At 50.8% G+C, this 18,580-nt stretch overlaps 1 protein-coding gene across 1 annotated transcript; it reads right to left on the reverse strand.

Annotated features, from left to right (window-relative positions):
- Positions 1 to 17,402: 17,402 nt before the first annotated feature.
- LOC132588898 (protein Tob2-like) lies at positions 17,403 to 17,990 on the reverse strand. Its single transcript, XM_060261359.1, has one exon. The coding sequence runs from the start codon at positions 17,988 to 17,990 to the stop codon at positions 17,403 to 17,405; it is 588 nt and encodes a 195-aa protein (XP_060117342.1).
- Between the last annotated feature and the right edge of the window lie 590 nt (positions 17,991 to 18,580).

Here is an 18,580-nt window from a genome sequence, read left to right on the forward strand (position 1 = left end):
CAGTTGCAAGTGGAGGAGTGGGGAATCAAACCCCGGTTCTCCCAGATAAGAGAGCTCTGGCTGACCCAAGGCCACTCCAGCAGCTGCAAGTGGAGGAGTGGGGAATCAAACCCGGTTCTCCCAGGTAAGAGCGCTCTGGCTGACCCAAGGCCATCCCAGCAGGTGCAAGTGGAGGAGTGGGGAATCCAACCCGGTTCTCCCAGAGAAGATAGCTATGGCTGACCCAAGGCCATTCCAGCAGCTGCAAGTGGAGGAGTGGGGAATCAAGCCTGTTTCTCCCAGATAAGAGTCCACACACTTAACCACTACACCAGAAGAGGTTGAATTTATACCCCACCTTTCAATTGCCGTCTCAGGATCTCCTTTCCTTTCCCTTCCCTTCCCTTCCCCTCCCCACAACAGACAGCCTGTGAGGTGGAGGGAGCTGGGAGAGCTCTGACAGAAACTGCTCTTGAGCAGAACAGCTCTGCGAGAACTGTGGCTGACCCAAGATCACCACGGAAGCTGCACATGGAGGAGGAGTGGGGAATCAACCCTGGTTCTCCCAGATTAGAGTCCATCACTCTTAACCATGGCACCAAACCGGCTCGGAGTCACCCCCCCCCCCCCGCGCAGCATTGAGTGGCTCCCCCAAGAATGTCTAATGGGGCTGCTGGTTGTCTTCTGCTCATGGCCCTCCCTGCGTCTGCTCCTTGTTTGTGGGATGTTGTGCTCAGGGCTGGCCCGAGACTGTCTGGCCCTCTAGGCAAGGCTGACTTCTGGCGTGCCCCCCGCTGCAGTGGCACCCCAAGTCACATGGGGGGGTGCCCAATCTGGTGCCCCCCGAAGGCCAGCGCTCTAGACAGCTGCCTCGTTTGCCTACTGGCTGGGTCAGCCCTGCTCCTCTCTGACTCGCGCTGCAGGCCCTTCACAATTTGGCTGAGCCGCGGCCCATGGAGTCCCTCCACCACGTTCTCTCCCGTTTCTTCTCCCAAGCAAGGGAGCCGGGCTAATGAGAGCTGAGGCCCAGCTGGGCTCTGCGGGAATTGTCTTTGCAGGGCAGACTGCAGTTCAATTACTTAGCAAAGGAAACAAACACTCAGGTTTGATTTCCAAATATGAAAAGCTCAGTTAATTCCATTTCTGGTTGGAAAGATGAAGACGAACCAGGAGGCTTATGATTTAAAAAGAAGCAGCAGGCGCACTTCTGCTTTTGCTCCGAAACGGGGAGCCGGCAGAGAAAGGCCACTACCTCCCTTTCAGCTGCAGGGAAAGCTCTTGATTGGCCCCCTGGTGGGAGGGAGGGAGGGAGGCTGGCTGAAGAAAGGGCGGCCCCTGCTAGTGGCTGAAGAGCTCATGGCATGCTGCCCACTGGCCCCCATGCAAGATCCTTTGGCTTACACAGAGGAGACTAGAGGCATGGGACAGAGCACCCCCCTCCGTTGACTCTCCAATGTGAGATGGCAGGTGGCATGCCCATGCAGGCCTGGCACTAGGGGTTCCCACACCCGAGGCCAGATCCCACTCCTCTGCCCCCCACCGTGGCTAAATGTGTGCTCACAAAGTGTGTGTGCCGATGATGTCATGATGACATCACTGCCACGACCCTGACTTTGCTGAGGCCGCTTGAGCCTCGGGAGGCCTCGGCAACGTCTGGAAGGCAGCGGGCGCACTCAGATCGTGCTCACTACCCGCCACCCCCCCTGACTTTGCCGAGGCTGCCCGAGCCTTGGGAGGCCTTGACCAAGTCTGGACTTTGCTGAGTCAGGGTGGGCATGGGGAGAGGGGGCACCTCATGGTGACTCTAGGCCAAGTGGTGCCCCAGGTGGCCACCTACTCAGCCTACTTTCACACGCTGGCCCTGTGCCCATGAAAGCTTATACCCAGAATCAGGGCCTTTTTTTTGCAGCAGGAACTCCTTTGCATACCGTATTAGGCCACACACTCACAATGTAGCCAATCCTCCAAGAGTTTACAGGGCTCTTCTTACAGGGCCTACTGTAAGCTCCAGGAGGATTGGCTACATCAGGGGTGTGTGGCCTAATATGTAAAGGAGCTCCTGCTACAAAAAAAGCCCTGCCCAGAATAGAACTTTGTTGGTCTCTGGAATGCCCTCCCCAGCAAGATTTGTCTGTCTCCCTCTATTGGTGTCTTTTGCCAGCACATGCCACCTTTCTGTTTCCGCTGCCACACTCTCAATAATTGTTCTTGGTTTAGTGCTGGCTGTTTGTGTGTTTTAGTTGGATTTTATAATTTCAACTGTGTTTCTAATTGTTTGAATGTTGTAACATTTTTATATTCACTGCTTCATGGTTCCTGATTGTGTGGAAAGGTGGAATGAAAATGTTTTGTATAAATAAATAAATAAAATAAGTTAAAATAAAAGCAATTCCTAGATAATTTCCAAGACAACCTTAATTTGTATTTACTGCTTTTATATTGTATTTTGTATCTACTGCTTTTATATTCCTCCTTTATTCTCAGTGGCTGATGTTGTTAGGCTCAGAGTTGGTTAGTGGCTGGAGGTCACCCCACAGTCTTCCCTGGCCCTGCAGGGATCAGTGCAGTGCCTCCCAGATCTTCATCCAACACTCTGACCATGAAAAGCATCAACTCCTCACACAAAATTATCTGAAGAGGCAGCCTCTTAATTAGCGGGGAGAATTGTCCTAAAGGAGACAGAGCAAGAGTGGATAACAGATTCTCCACCAATGTTTACAGGGATTTTTCCCTTAAGAGAACTCTCAAAATAAACCAGGCAGATGTTCAACTGGAAAGGGTTTTTTATTGAAAGAAAATAAAAATGAGCAAAAAGTATGCATACACATTGAAAATACATACAAGGCTAGCTAAGAGGAAATCAGGGTGGAAAGGGGAAAAGCAAATTTGGGAAAGGCTATAATTACTATGTCAGCAGAGGCAGCAGCGAAATGGCCAGCATTTCACGCAGAGAATGAGAGAAAACCCTGTGAGTATGGATCAAAGAACACACACACTGCACTGATGACCAGGTGTTCTTGACATAGGGCAAAATGCTCCCTGAGGCAAGCGGATGTTATTTGCCCGGAAAAAATGGGCAATGATTTGGGAGAGGCTTGATGGGTTTTTCTGAGATGGACTAGAGGTGTGAATGGGGCTTGATGACCCTGTAAGTACCGGACGGGAGAAGCTGCCAGGTTTGGTAAAGAGAATTAAGTGTTGCTTAATTAGGGTAAATGGGTGAGGGGAAGCGAGGTTGAGGGTTGATTAGATTAATCCAAGGTGAGTCAGGAGGTTCTTGAAAGACCCAGTGTCCTAAATTATGGGCCTTCTCTGTGATATGGAGATGGTTGTTAGCTAGCCAGCCCCTCTTACTCACAGTTCCAAACCACATTCCAGGCTTGTCTCTGGCTGGCATCCATTTTGTGTCATTCTGGGCCAGGGAATATCTCACACTTATGATTTCTAAGATTATATTTGAGGAGGGGTGTTTATGGTTTTCTACAGGGATGGGCTGCACACTCTGGAGGAGCAGTTGGACCACTCAAGTGCATGGGAAGTGCTTCTATGGTGCTCCCGGGCCATTCAGACAGCCAGGAAAGGCAACAGGGAAATGCTTTGGAGATTTGCTACCACCTTTTGGTGCAGAATGGTCAGCTGCATTACTGTAGTCCAAGCTCTGCTCACAACCTGAGTTCAATCCCAGTGGAAGCTGGGTTCAAGGTTGACTCAGCCATCCATCCTTAAAATAAAGGCAAAATGAGTCCCCAGTTTGCTGGGGGGAAAGCGTAGATGACTGGGGAAGGTAATGGCAAACCATCCTGTAAAAAAGTCTGCCATGAAAAGTCATGATGTGACGTCACCCCATGGGTGGGTAATGACTCAGTGCTTGCACAGGGGACTACCTTTACCTTTTTAGTAAGCGGTAGCTTTTTAAAGTGGCAAAGAGGTGCCGTAGGATGACATAAGGGTGGGAGCGAGGTGGGACCCAGAAGTTTGAATGTGCAATTTAAATCCAGCTGTGGGGAGTTCCTGCGTCAGCCCAAAGAGGCCATTTGTATTCAGCATAAGCTACCAGTCTGGGATGCAGGGGGCTGCCCACAGCAACAAAAAATCCCCTCCTCAGATAGAAATTGAGGAGGAAATAGACTGTAAAGAGTTTGTTTTTCACAGGGATCAGGAAAAAAGGAAGAACGGTCTGAGAGGCAAAGTTGCCTACAGGACAGGAAGAAATGTGCTGTCTGTTTAATGGAGGTTTAATTAATAGGCACCACCAGTGGAGCTTCCATGGCAGGGAGCCACATGTCCCTGGGGCAGATTAAACTGGCATTCAAGCTGCAGGGTCCTGTTGAAAAGAGGGCAGAAGAGGCTTTGCAGCCCTTTCATCTGCTAGCAGTCAGAATGGTACTGAGAGGAGCTGGACTTGGGTTTCTGGAAGGCATCTGAGAAGGTTCCTGTGACGGAACCGGCCCGATTCCGCCTTCAGACCCGCTCCTGTCAGCTCCCTATTGCATCGCCAACTCCTGGAGGGAGCTATTTCTCCTCCTGCCCCTTGGGCTCGCTGCCACCACCTGCTCAGTCTAGGGGTTCAGATTGAGAGGAACAGGACTCCCAATCCCCCTCTCCAGCTATGAGGCCAGGCCTCAAGGTCCTCTGCCACCCTGTACTTGGGTTTCACAGGGACCTCAGCACTTCTTTGGGGCACCCCTGGAGGATTGGCACCTTATCCAACTGCATGCCTTCCCCCTTCCCCGGGGCCCCCTTCTTAAAACAGCGTGGTCTAAAGCGGTTTGGGGATCTATGTGGTACAGAGATGGACTGCCAGCATTTAAAACAGTAAAAATATTTAATTAAAAGAGAAAAAGAAAAGAACAGAAGAACAAAACAAAAACAGTTGCTTGTAAAAGGTTACACAGCACAGCACCCGCACAGCAAACAGCATGACAAAGGAAATGTGGTTATAAACACATCCTACTGTCCCTGATCTAAACACGCCCTGCCCTTTGGATGACTTACTTTGTCTGGCTGCCTGGGGGCCTCATTTTGCGTAAATAGGCCTCTTCCCCAGGCAGGAGCTCCCAGGCTCACATCTTTCTCCGTTGAGTGCTAGCTGAGAACTGGTTTCTCTTCCTGCCTAACACATGCCAAGAACAAAAGAACTTCCTGCCTCTCTAGGAGACTTTCCCCCTAGAGTTGTTGGTTTGGCTCTGGAAGGGGGGGGAGGAGGGGAAGGCTAGGCCCAAGCCTGCTTGGCAGTTTAGCGATCCCTCCCAATGAAGCACCAACATTGACTAAGATGGCGTTTCTCCACAGTTCCCTCTGATGTTTGGATCAGCAGGGTGGAGGAGGGCTGCAGGTGAGATGGGTGAGGAACCAGGTGGCAATGGTGGCCCAAGAGTGGGGCTGTCTGGCTGCTGGCCTGATTGGAGGGAAGCATCTCCTGGGTGCTGCAGGGCCTGGTTTTGGGCCCAGGGCTTTAAAAAATATTTTTACCAACCATCTAGATGAGGATGTGGAGGGACTACTCATTAGACTGGCAGATGAGAACAAGTTGGGTGAGGAAGGAACACTCTGGAAGAGGGAGGAAATGGGCAGATGTGATTTAATAGAAATAATTGCACGGGTTTGCAGTTTTTGGTTGTTATTAGCGGGGCTTTTTTTTTTAGCAGGAACGCACAGGAATGCAGTTCCGGCTGGCTTGGCATCGGAGGGCGTGGCCTAATATGCAAATGAGTTCCTGCTGGGCTTTTCCTACAAATATAGCCCTGGTTATTAGATTCTCTAAAAGTGCAGAAAAAGGATGTTAAGTGCTTCCCCCCCCCCCCCAAATCGAGAATTTCTATCAAACCAAGGTTTCGAATTTTTCAGCAAATTTGGAGGCTGATCTTTAACACTGAATAAAATTATTCCCAATTCTTGAATGAGGTTATAATATGTAATGAATGGTTTGTTTTTTATGCAGAATTCTAAGGGAAAAGAGACAAGGGCCTGGGGACCTCTCATAGTCTAGCCTGTAGCTGCAGGCATCTAGTTGGCCCTCCAAATGGAAGCTTGTGGCACCGGAACCATTGTTTGGACCGGGTACCTTGCATGTGTTCTTGCAGGGGATGTGTCTCTTGGAGTGGTCCAAACATTGTTTTGGGGTACAGCCTGACCCCAGTGCCTGCCTCTTTGAATGTCCTGGGGGCAGCTTGCTCTAGAGCAGCTAGGGTTGCCAAGTCCAATTCAAGAAATATCTGGGGACTTTGGGGTGGAGCCAGGAGACTTTGGGGGTTGAGCCAAGATTAAGGCTGTGACAAGCATAATTGAACTCCAAAGGGAGTTCTGGCCATCACATTTAAAGGGACAGCACATCTTTTTAAATGCCTTCCTTTCATAGGAAATAATGAAGGATAGGGGCACCTTCTTTTGGGGCTCATAGAATTGGAACCCCTGGTCCAATTTTTTTTGAAACTTGGGAGGTATTTTGGGGAGAGGCACTAGATGAAAATTTGGTGCATCTATCTAAAAAAACAGCCCCCCCCCAGAGCCCCCGATATCAGCAGCTCAATTCCCCATCATTCCCTATGGGAATCGTTCATGGAGGTGCATGATGGCTGTGGGGGTGGGGCTTCCCCCGCCAGCCAGCTGGTTGGGGGAGGGGGGAAGCCTGTAAAACCGGGGGATCCCCCTCTGGGACCTGGGGATTGGGAAGCCTAGGAGCAGCTGGCATGAGACCCGCTCTTTGGACCATGAGGCAGCACATGCCCTACCCTGAACATGGGGGTGTATGATATATGGGGGTCCAGACCTTATTCTGGGGTTCAGAGCTTTCAAACCCTCCCCAGTGTTTTTGGATGAATTCACGAATAAGGAATGAATAAGGAACTGGGGATAAGGCACCAGCTTCAGCCTCCTTCCTTTGTCTCTGCAGCTGTTGGCCTGGCTCGGCTTCTCTCCACTCTCTCCCCACCCCCTCAGCCTCACTTCCCAGTTTGATTAATGAATGGTGGATGGAAGTCTTCCTTCCTTCCTGTTGTTAACAAGAGTGACTCAGCAAAGCAGAAAGAACAGAAAGGAGGTGGACATCTCCGGCTCTGTTTAGAACTGGGTTCTCCAGCTGGCTTTGAATAACAACATTTTTCCCGCTATCTGGATTAAAAATGTATTTAAAGCTGTCGTTTGATCAGCGTTTCTAATTGCTTTCATCTCGACCGCTTTATCCAGTTTGATGCAACCACATCTAAGAACTCCCTGGCCACGCTTAAGCCCCTTAAGAGCTTAGGATGCTTTCCACTTGTCAAAGACGGGGGTGGGGGGCTCCAAAAAGGGGCTCTACTCATTTGCAACTGATCTGAGGGAGACCAGCCAGCCAGCCCCTTGGACCCCCCCCCTCCTCCAGCAGCTCAGCCAGCATTTCAAAGGGACACTTAGTCTAATCGAGGCCGCATTTTGAAAACATTAAAACCAGCAATCCAAAGCTGTTTATCGAAAGCTGCTCATTGGTAGTTGTGGAGAGACACCTTCCACCCCCCCTGCCCCCCCAGGATTCAACCAGTGGAACTACATTCACTTGAGGAGTTTCTTTTTAGCTTTTTTAAAATTAATTTTTAATTACCCCCAATTAAAGAAATGCAATATATAACAACAAAATCAATAATGATGGCAGGTTACAGTTTGGCCAAGGATCCTGGAGGGTTTTTTGCCATCTTCTGGGCATGGAGCCTGAGGGGTCCCTGGGGATGCAGGGGGGGGGCGGTATTTGTGAAGTTCCTGCATTCTGGGGGGGGGGGGGGGTTGGACTACATGACCCTGGAGGTCCCTTCCAACTCTCTGATTCTGTGATTCCATTATTCTAAGTATCTATAAAATTACCATGCACAATTGTTGTCTGTATGCCGTATGTTCAAAGGTTGATAAACTTTCTTATATTCTGACTGCTGTAAGTCTGGTCTCTGTGAACACACCAAGCACTGTACTAAATGTTTCACAAAGTTATTTGGATGAATTATTAAGGACTGTAGTCTATGCTACTGTGTATAGCTTACTGAAACTGGAATCCTGCTATGTCCTGGTAATACTTGGGCATTGTTTCAGTTCTGTTCAGACTTCTGGTTGGATCTGCAACCAGGGCCGGCTCGCCCACTAGGCAATTGCCTAGGGCACCAGGAGGGGGCACCAAATTGGGCTCCCCCCCCCACACCCAAGACAAATGCCTAGTTTGCCTTCCCCCCACGCCGCCGTTGTCGCCCTGCCTCTCCCTCCCGCCTTCCCTTCTACACCGCCATACTCTGCTGCCACCCCCCCAGCTCACTCAGAGGAGCACCACTAGAATCCTTTTAGGTAGGGGTGATTCTCGTGGTGCTCCTCTGAGTGCACTGGAGGCATCTCCGTACTCTCTCTTGAGAGAGCGCTCAGCGAGGCTTCACTCCCTCCTCACTTCCAGAACCACCGGGAGTGAGGGGGTACAAAGCTTCATCGAGTGCTCACCCAAGAGAGAGCGTGGAGATGCCCGGGCCACGTCTAAAAGGGTAGGGGCAATTCTAGCGGCGCTCCACTGAGTGTACCGAGGGGGTGGGCAGGTATCAGGGCATGGTGCCACGGAAGGGAAGGGAGGGGGCAGCAGCTGCCCAGCCTGGGGTGTGCATGTACATGTGTGCCTAGAGCCCCCAGGGGTGGGGGGTGGCAGACAGTCTGCCTGGGGTGCCATGCACCCTTGGGATGTCGCTGTCTGCAACCCTGATTCCTACGGCATGGCTCAGTGAATGTCCCACCCTGTGGATTGTGTGGACTGGCCGTGTTCTCATCTGTCCTGTGCTCAAGGGAGAAATAAATACAAGTGAAATCTTTGGCCTCGCTGTCTGGAATTGGGCCTGAGGAAGGGCAGCAGGTAAGTTCGTCATCCCTGTAGCTTGAAACTGAAAAGTTCCAAGAGATTATTCTTGTTCTAGGTGGTGGGAGGGTCATCAAGAATAAAAAAGGTTAGTTACAAACCAAGTACAACGCCAACAATATGTATAACCTAAATAATATCAAAACTATATGTATTTATTGTTCAAGGGTTAAAAGCATCTAGAAGAAGAAGAATTGCAGATTTATACCCCATCCTTCTCCCTGAATCAGAGACTCAGAGCGGCTTACAATGTCCTTTATCTTCTCCCCCAACAAAAGACACCCTGTGAGGTGGGTGGGGCTGAGAGGGCTCCCCCAGAAGCTGTCCTTTCAAGGACAACTTCTGTGAGAGCTAAGGCTGACACAAGGCCATTCCAGCAGCTGCAAATGGAGGACCGGCTGAAAATAGAGCGCCCTGGAGCTTCTGGATAGCGCTCGGGGAAAGGAGCAGGCCGTGGGTACCTGGGGAGCATCAGGAAAGCTTGTGCATCCCATCTGCAGCTCCCCGGGGTGCTCTCTAGGCGCTTTCCAGCTTTCCAGATGGCCGCAAAGTGGGAGGGCTTCTAGTGTTCTGGCCCCACTGGTGAACCTCCTGATGGCATCTGGAGGTTTTTTTGGCCACTGTGTGACACAGAATGTTGGACTGGATGGGTCACTGGCCTGATCCAACATGGCTTCTCTTATGTTCTTATGTCTGGGGCAGTGATGCTCTGTATTCTTGGTGCTGGGGGGAGGGGCAACAGTGGGAGGGCTTCTAGTGTCCGTGTCCCACTGGTGAACCTCCTGATGGCACCTGGGTTTTTTGGCCACTGTGTGACACAGAGAGTTGGACTGGAGGGGCCACTGGCCTGATCCAGCATGGCTTCTCTTCTGTTCTTATGGCTATCCTTGGGCAGCAGCACCTGGGCCTCGGTCAGCATGAGCCTCCCCTCCCCTGCTGCTGGGGGTGGACCAAAGGAGGGGCTCCCTGGCCACTGGCACATAGCAGCAGAAGCAGCAGCAGAGAAGCACCCCTGGCTCCGCTCCCTCTGGCACCTCCTCCTCCTCTTCTCCTCCTCTTCTTTTCCTCCTTCTCCTCCTCTTCTTCTCCTTCTCCTCCTCTTCTTCTGCTTCTCCTCCTCCTCTTCTCCTCCTCCTTCTCCTCCTCTTCTGCTTCCCCTCCTCCTCTTCTTCTCCTCTTCCCCCACTTCTCCTCCTCCTCCCCCTCTTCTTCTTCTGCTTCTCCTCCCCCTCCCCCTCTTCTTCCCCTCTTCCTTCTCCTTCTCCTCCTCTTCTTCTCTTCCTTCCCCTGTCCTCCTCTTCTTCTGCTTCTTCTCCTCCTCCCCCACTTCTCCTCCTCCTCCACTCCTTCTCCTCTTCCTATTCTTCTCCTCCTCCTCATCCTTCTCTCCTCCTCCTTTTCTTCTCCTCCTTCTTCTTCTCCCCTTCCTCCTCTTCTTCTTCTGCTTCTCCTCCTCTTCTTCTCCTCCTCCCCCTCTCCTCCTCCTCCTCTTTTTCTTCTCCTTCTCCTCCTCTCCTTCTCCTTCTCTTTTTCTCCTCCTCCTCCTCAGCAAACAAAGGAGGGGGGAAGGCGGGCTCCCCCTTGCAAGGCTTTCTCTCATCCACCCCAGGTGGCCCTGTGGTGGGACGGGATGGGAGGGGCTTTCTGACCAAGGGAGGGCGGCAACAGGCACACCTGCCGGAGGAGCTCAGGAGAATGGGAGAGGGTGCTCGTGTCTGCCGGCAGAGGCACTGGGCTCCACCAGCTTGGCCCAGGGAGAGTCGCCCAGCCCCCACTCCTCCTTTGCCCTGCTCCTTGGCCCCATCAAGCCCCCAGGCATGAGGGCACCAGCAGGTGACCCCAAAGAGCCCCTCAGGCCTCCACCTGCAAAGGGCAGGAAGGCAGCCCTCCCTTGCCTCCCCCTTGAACCACCAACTCCCTGCCTGCCTGGGTGCTTCTCCACAGCTCTGCCAACCAGCCCTGCCCCAAAGGGGTCACATGACCGCCCCATCACCAAACACAGCCCCAGCACTAACATTACACGTACTTAGACACCAATTCATGCCCCCTTCCCCCCCCCCCCGCCCCCTGTTCTTTTTGCCGGCTGCTGAGTGGTGGGTGTGAGCTGGGATGTTGCTTTGGATCCACAACTCTCATACATAAAAGGATTACTGAAGGAGGACAGGGAAATGGCTGAGAAGCTGAATGCATTTTTTGCCTCCGTCTTCACTGTGGAAGACAAGAAGTGTTTGCACATTGGGGACAAGAATCCCAGCTACAAATACAAGTTGATGGGGTGTGAACTGGCAGAGACTGGTTAGGCTAAATGCAGGGTTATGAATGGTTATTTGTTTTTAGATGCATTTGAATGGTCTATGTATATGTCCTTTTGTGGGTGTTGATGCGTTGGTATGTTTGTGGAAGAGCACCTCATTTCGTTGCTCTCATTTTCTTTTTTGAGAACAATGACAATAAATTTATCTATCTATCTATCTATCTATCTATCTATCTATCTATCTATCTATCTATCTATCTATCTATCTATCTATCTATCTATCTATCTATCTATCTATCTATCTATCTATCTATCTATCTATCTGACCAAAAGAGAGATCTTGGGGTGGTGGCAGGTAACTCACTGAAAATATCAAGACAGTGTGCGATTGCAATAAAAAACTTGTGGGCATTCGATGAAATTGCTGAGCAGTTGGGTTAGAACGGATAAAAGGAAGTACTTCTTTACCCAAAGGGTGATTAACATGTGGAATTCACTGCCACAGGAAGTGGTGGTGGCTTCAAGCATAGACAGTTTCAAGAGGGGGATGGGTAAGCATATGGAGCAGAGATTCACCAGTGGCTATTAGCCACAGCTTATTGTTGGAACTCTCTGGGGCAGTGATGCTCTGTATTCTGGTGCTTGGGGGGGGGCACAGTGGTAGGGCTTCTAGCCCCACTGGTGGACCTCTTGATGGCACTGGGGTTTGGGGGTTTTTTTTGGCCACTGTGTGACACAGAGTTTTGGACTGGATGGGCCATTGGCCTGATCCAACAGGGCTTCTCTTATGTTCTTATGTGACACAGAGTGTTGGACTGGAGGGGCCATTGGCCTGATCCAACATGGCTTCTCTTATGTTCTTATGTGACGCAGAGTGTTGGACTGGATAGGCCATTGGCCTGATCCAACTTGGCTTCTCTTATGTTTTTATATTCTTACCTGCATTCAGGGTTCCCCATCAAGTGGCCTGGAAGGACCTCAAAGTAGCTGTTTGATTGCAAAGGAACTTTAGAAACAGACTGGAGTGGGAGGTTGGCTGAGTTACAAGTTATTACAATGGAACCTCCAGGGCTTAACAGAGACATTGGCTTCTTATCTCACTATATAAGCTAGCCTCATTCAGTTCTTGCATCTGTTTGTAAACTCATGTTTATCATGCTGCGTGCTAATCTGCTGCATCTCGACTCTATTTAACCCTTCCTGTCAACACCCTCCTCACCTGCTATCTCCATGTACTGGTGGGTGACTTTTGTTCCCAGGTGGCTGAGGAAGTGGGCTTCCACATGGAAGCTCATGCCCAGAAGAAAAGCTTGCTTGGGTGGTCTTACAGGAGCCACTGGGCTCTCCTTTGTTCTGCTGCTTCAGACCAGCACAGCTGCCCACCTGCATCCGTCTTGTAGGAGAGAAGCAGCAGTTGGGCTGAGCCCCTAAACGGCCGTGCGAGGGCAGAGAGCCAGATGCTCAGAGCCGTCCAGCTGGAGATGCTCTTTGGCTTTCTCCAGTGGCAGCGATTCCTACCCTGTTCGTTTGCCCCACCTGCCCTGGGGTGAGAGGAGGGGCAGCTGCCCTGGGCTGAGGCTTCAGATGTCTCCACCTTCCCACCAGTGTTCCCTCTAAGCTGAGCCAGTGTGAGCTAGCTCATGCTTTTTTAGCCTCCAGCTCACACATTTTTGTCTCAGCTCAGGAAGGAGAACCCCAGAGCACACTAATTGATGCAGGAGCTCACCACTTTCATGCCAGGAGCTCACAAAGCAGACTTTTTGCTCACAGGACACCTCAGCTTAGAGGGAGTCTTGCTTCCCACCATCCTTTGTGTTCTTCCCGCCCCCCAGTCCACTGGAAGGGGCTTTGCTTCCCACTGAACGAAAGGAATCTGCCTGCCATGCCTGGCTCCCTTCCAGAACAGTCAGGATTCCCATTGGTGGCAGAGCCATGTGGATGCTTCCATTTCCCATCCGTCTCCTTCCCACTCATAGGGCAAACTTCTGCTCCCTGCAGACACACTCGAAGGAGCAACAGCACGTCTCCTCCCCTGTGTGTGTACGTGTGGGGGCGGGGGGAGGGCGACGTGTATCGTTCTGCACACCAGGCTTCCCAAACTACTCTTTGGCCAGAGTTTTCATCCCAGGCAGGAGCTGCTGCAACCCAGAAGTTTTCATGTGTGTGTGCCTGCAGAGCACCACAGCCCCCCCCCCCCAGAAGAAGACCAAGAAAGGCAGCCCCCCCACTGCCCCACCCTCATTCCAAACCACCTCTGCACTGAGCAGGATCCGACCAACGGGAATCTCCTCTGCCTGCATGGCCTGTTTTTACGCTGGGCGAGGTGATCCTATTTATATGTTGGATTGAGCACGTTTTAATCAGCTCTTGCTCCAAGGAGGTGAGGACACAGCACCTCAGCCTCTCTTTTCACATCCTCCCCCCCCCCAATAGGCCTGAGAGGAAGTGACAGTTCTCAGGGCACACGGTGTGTGTGGGGGGGTCATGCCAGAGGGGGACTTGTGCCCTTCCTTGTTAGCTCAGGCAGGAGGGCCCCAGGGCTCAGCCATTTATGCAGTAGCCCAAATGCTCAAGCTCAGCTTTAATGCCAGGAGCTCACAAAGTAGACTAAGCTAAGAAAAAAATGTGTGAGCCTGAGGCTAAAAACCGGTGTGCTAGTTCACATTCACTCAGTGTAGAGGGAGCATTGCTGGGGAGTAGCCCCCTCCCCCCGCAGAAAGTTTCCATCCCCTTCCCGTTCCCCACCCATTCATCCCAGCAAGAATACACCAAGGAAGGTGTGAGAGGAGAGCATCTGGGCTTGTATAGAAGTCCACCCCCCCCCCCCCAGCCTGAACCGGCAGCTGCAATGAAGAGAGTGGCACGAGACAGCTTGTTTGCCCAAAGTGAGCAGGAACAGAGGGAAAACACACAGCAAAGGTCACCCCAAACACTTGCGCAGGGGATGTGGAAGCGGCATCTTGTGCCTCAGAAAACCCATCTTGTGTGGTGGTTTTAAAACGTCTGAACGCAGCCCTCTGCTGCAAGGAAGCTAAAATAGGATATCACTTCCAGTCTTGAATTCACACATGTGTTCGGCTCCCTCTCAGAATCTCACTTCTGCCTCCTGACCTTCCAAACCCAGCTTCTGCCTCACTTGAGCCCCCCCTCCCATCGTAAGGAGGGGGGTGCATTTTCCCCCTCTCAGTGTTTTTGGGGTTGGGTCTATTGGATCTGAAAAAAATTTAGGAACGCCCCCCCCCCCCCCCCCCAGCCTGGATCCCAATACCACTGAAGTATTCAGATCTGGGTTTTCCCAGAAATCCCAATTTTTAAGGGGTCCAAATAGATCCAAACTGGAAAAAAAGCTGCTAAAAATGGTTGTGAGGTGGGGCTCTTTGGGGTGGTCTCTTCCAACTGGACTGCCCTGCAGAGCCCCCCCCCCAGGAGCTGATCCTTCAGGGAGAACTCCCCCCCCCCAGGCTTCACTGGGGCTCTGCTGGGCAGCCTCCCTTGGCTGGCAAGGGCTTTGGGGGGATTTTTTTTCTTCTCCTGATGTAGCGGGAAAAACCCTATTTATACGTTACCAATTCAGCTGACGCAATCACAGAGACCGGAGACAAGATCAGGAAACAGCTTCTTTATTTAACGTGCACGGGCCCTCTGCACACGGGCGCCAGACTCCCAAGAGAGACTGGGCAACAAGCATAGAAAAATCACAGCTTTTATAGGCCTTCAGAGCCTCAAACATACTTCCTCTTTTCATATAATACATACATCATCATTCCCCATCTAGGCCCCCATCTAGGCCCGATACCCGTTTCTCTTGTCCCTCGTGACACCCTCCTAGTAGGTGTTCTCTGCCCATATTTAGTCATAGGAAAGGGGACTCGGAAGGGGACTCGGTCTTGTTAGTACTGTTACTGGGTGTTACTCGAGGTCACTGTGGTCAGGGCATCCGGCCTTTCTGGTCTTATCTGGTTTCTCCCTATGTGGGGTGCAGGGGGAGAATACTGGGTACATATTCTTAGGGGCTTTCCAGCTCCTTTCCCTTCTGGTAAACAACTCTGACTCCTGCTTCTGCGGTCAGCTTGTACTTTTGCGGTTACCTTGTGCAACTATGTTCTCTGCAGCTAAGCTAAGGCATAGAGGAGCTAGTTCCTCTTTTCTGAAAGCTCTGCTTTTCATTGCTAATACAAGCCTCTTGTGTCTGCCTTTATTAAGCCTGCATTTCTGCTCACACGTTGATTATAGATTATTGAAGCTATCAATCTGGGGGTCCTACCACATCTCCCCCCTTTCAGGGGAACTTGAGATTTCACAGTTTCCCTGATCCTAAATGCATTGCGATCTAACAGCTTTCATCTCTTCATATATTGGTTCTCTGCGGGGTGGGGTCCTATATATGGGGTAGGCATTCTGAGCTTTGCGCGAAGCTATCGAGGGCACACACCCAATACAACCATACACAATAATACACACCAAAATGAATATAAGGAAAGCAATAAAACCTTCTTTCAGCCAGGCAAAATCAGGGAGCCAGCTGGTGAGCCATTTGAACAAGCCAGCTCCTGAGTTAAAAGCTGTATCTGCTCCTTGTGCTTCTTTCACCAGTCCTCGTAAGGTCTTAACTCCACTGAGGATTTTACCTGATTCATTAACATAGAAGCAACATACTTCTCCCAGATAAGCACATGTCCCGCCTTGTTCGGAAAGTAACTGATTTAACACTCTTCGGTTCTGGAGCACAACATTAGCTATGCTATCAACCTCTTTCTGCAGTGTAAACAGAGATGAGGCTGTTTCTCAAGGCCTTCTTGTAAGATTCGGGACAGGTTTCTTGTATAGATCTGCAAATCATAGACTCCTCACCCTGGGAACACAGAGCGTAAAACATCTAAAATTCCAGTACCCCAGGACCTTTCCCGTCCTTTAGTCTGCTGGCCCCAACGGTTGGATGGGGTACCCTAAATTTAGAACTTCATGGGCTATGATATCTTCACGGTGTTGCCCTGCCAGTGTTAAGTGAGCCATCGAGCACATGCCCTTCTAATGCATAGGTAAATAGCACTATGAAGACTATGCCTGCGTAGGGTGCAACAGAGGACTTAGACCCTACATCAAACAATACAATACTTCAAAATACAGAATCTTCAGTTCTTCTGCTGTGACGACGGGATCTTCTTCCCTGTGCACTCCACCGTTGCCGGTAGGTGGAGCTCAGAGGGGATGAACCCTGTGAACCCAGCCGTGCCGGTAGGCAAGGGTCCAGAGGGGGCTGCCTGTGAGCTCCACTATTTCCGGTAAGTGGTACTCAGAAGTTGGCCTTCAAACAACCAGATTCGGGGGCGAACGGCATCTGAAAAGCCTATCTAGAAAACTCTGATTAAATTGCATAGTCAAAAAACAATACAAGGCTCAAGGCAAGCCTATTTTCTATCATAACATATGCCACTTCCTTTATTCGCTTTCCCTAAAGGCTTCTCATAGACAGAACCTAGAGAATTTGAATCTTTTAGGCCTATTTTACTTCTGCTAAGCATTTCAGTATAAACAAGGCACTAGGCAATGTGTCAGGCCAAAACTAGCTTGTGACACATCATGATCCCTCAACTTTCCCAGGGATTATCCTACCTTCTTCTTCTTGGGCTACTCGAACATTTGCTTCATAGACGAACAAATCTTCTACACAGAGCTGTTGCTTCAGCAAAGGAAGAGAATGGCTGCAAACATCAAAACTCAAATAAATCAAAATCACTTCAAAGTCACTTCAGAGGGTCCCCCCTTTGCGGCTGCACACGAAATTCAGCAACTGGGATTTTCTTCCAGGCTTCCTTCTGGGCTCTCTTCCTTCAGGAGGGTCTCTTCTTTCACCTGAAGAGGCTCCTGCGGGTGCACATCTTGTTCTGGGACCAGGCCAGCTGCTTCTTCCGGGCCCTCGGTGCTTTCATGGCCATCTTTCTCTGGTGCAATTTCGGCTACAGTCTTTAGGTCTGAGACCTCGTTCCAAGCTGCAGGACCCCACCTTTGTAATTGCTGAAGGCTCTCACAGCATGCTTCTTCTTCTTGGACTCGTTCTTGGTTGGAGCCCTTGCCTTCTTGGGTCGGCCCCTACGAGGGATTGCTGTCTGGGAACCATCTTCTGCTGGCTCATGATTCCCATCAGAGCAGACCTCAGCCTGGGGTTCTTGCACGACTCCCGGTGGAGGGGCTGGTGACACTTTCTCCGCCATTCTCCCAGGCCGTTGACGCCTTAGAAAAAGGTAAAAAGTGAAAGCCTGTCCAAATAAGTGTCCTGGCAGCCTGCCTCACTTAGGCGAGCTCTTGCTTCCCAACCTCTTATTTTGCTGGGTGAACAATGCCCCAACTCAACTTTCTGTGGCTTTTCTTCACTTTAGTGGAGCCAAACCTGGTAGCTGCAAAAGTCACGGCGGTAAAGGTCGGACTAAGAGACTGGCCAAAAGATGGAGGTGGAGGGCTGGACAAAACGGTATTCTGACTTCTAGTGGGGACAAACGCCTGGGCTTCAGGGTTGAGCCCACTTCTGCTTCTCTTGTCTGCTATGCTGCAACCCCTACTGTCCTTCAGGTACACAGTCTCGATTGGCCCTTCTTCCCCAAATTGGTAGGAAACTTCAAATGGGTCAATCCACACAGTCAACTCTGCAGGGATACTGTCCTGCACATCCTCCACAGTCAGTCCACTTCTGTTGGCTGCCAGTTGCACTATAGGATCTATTATCTTCCCAAGGTGCACACAACGATAGCCTGAACCCTGCAAAGGCTTCTCTGGGTACCAGTGGCCCTCATATTTCTTCTGTAGCAGCTGTCCTAGCTCTTTTCCAAACTGGTCAACCCGTCTCCGGGGGAGCTTGTTATACAGGTGGAAGGTGATGAAATGCAGAGCAGCCTTGATCTCAGGACGCATACTCCGTTTTCAACAACCAGGCTCAAATCACTTCACTTATGAGCTTGGTCATGGCTCGGAAGTGGGGAAAGGACATCCGATGGCGTCAGATGGCTGAGGGGGTTTCCACATAGCTGATGGGGACTTCCTCTGAAAGGTAAGCTGACCAGAGGCAGAGGACTTGCTTCTGGAGTACTTCTCTCTAGGGAGGGCCCATAGATCTGGAATTCTTCAATTTTTAGCCACTAAAGGGGCAAGGGTGAAGTCTAAACGAGTCTAGGTGGCAAAAAGACTGGGGGCTTTGCATTGGGCTTAAACCCAGCTCCCTGCCAGGGGCAGCAACAAACACTGCTCAATACCTCAATACTTAATTCCCGGGGGTGTCTTAACTAAATTTGCCTTGTCCTGAAACTGAAATGCTAGTTCAAGAATAGGGTATCTTGTAGCCATACATCATTCAAAATAACACATTAACAGAATCATCCAAACCACAAACACCCTACCCATAAGTGGGACATAATTAGTTCTCCTAGGTGCTTTTCCCCTACACGGTATCAGTATTACAGTCATAGTCACAGCACAAGCCAACCCGCAGCTTTTCTGCCTTAATA

Source organism: Heteronotia binoei, chromosome 21 (genome assembly GCF_032191835.1).
Source record: "Heteronotia binoei isolate CCM8104 ecotype False Entrance Well chromosome 21, APGP_CSIRO_Hbin_v1, whole genome shotgun sequence".
Lineage (NCBI taxonomy): Eukaryota > Metazoa > Chordata > Lepidosauria > Squamata > Gekkonidae > Heteronotia > Heteronotia binoei.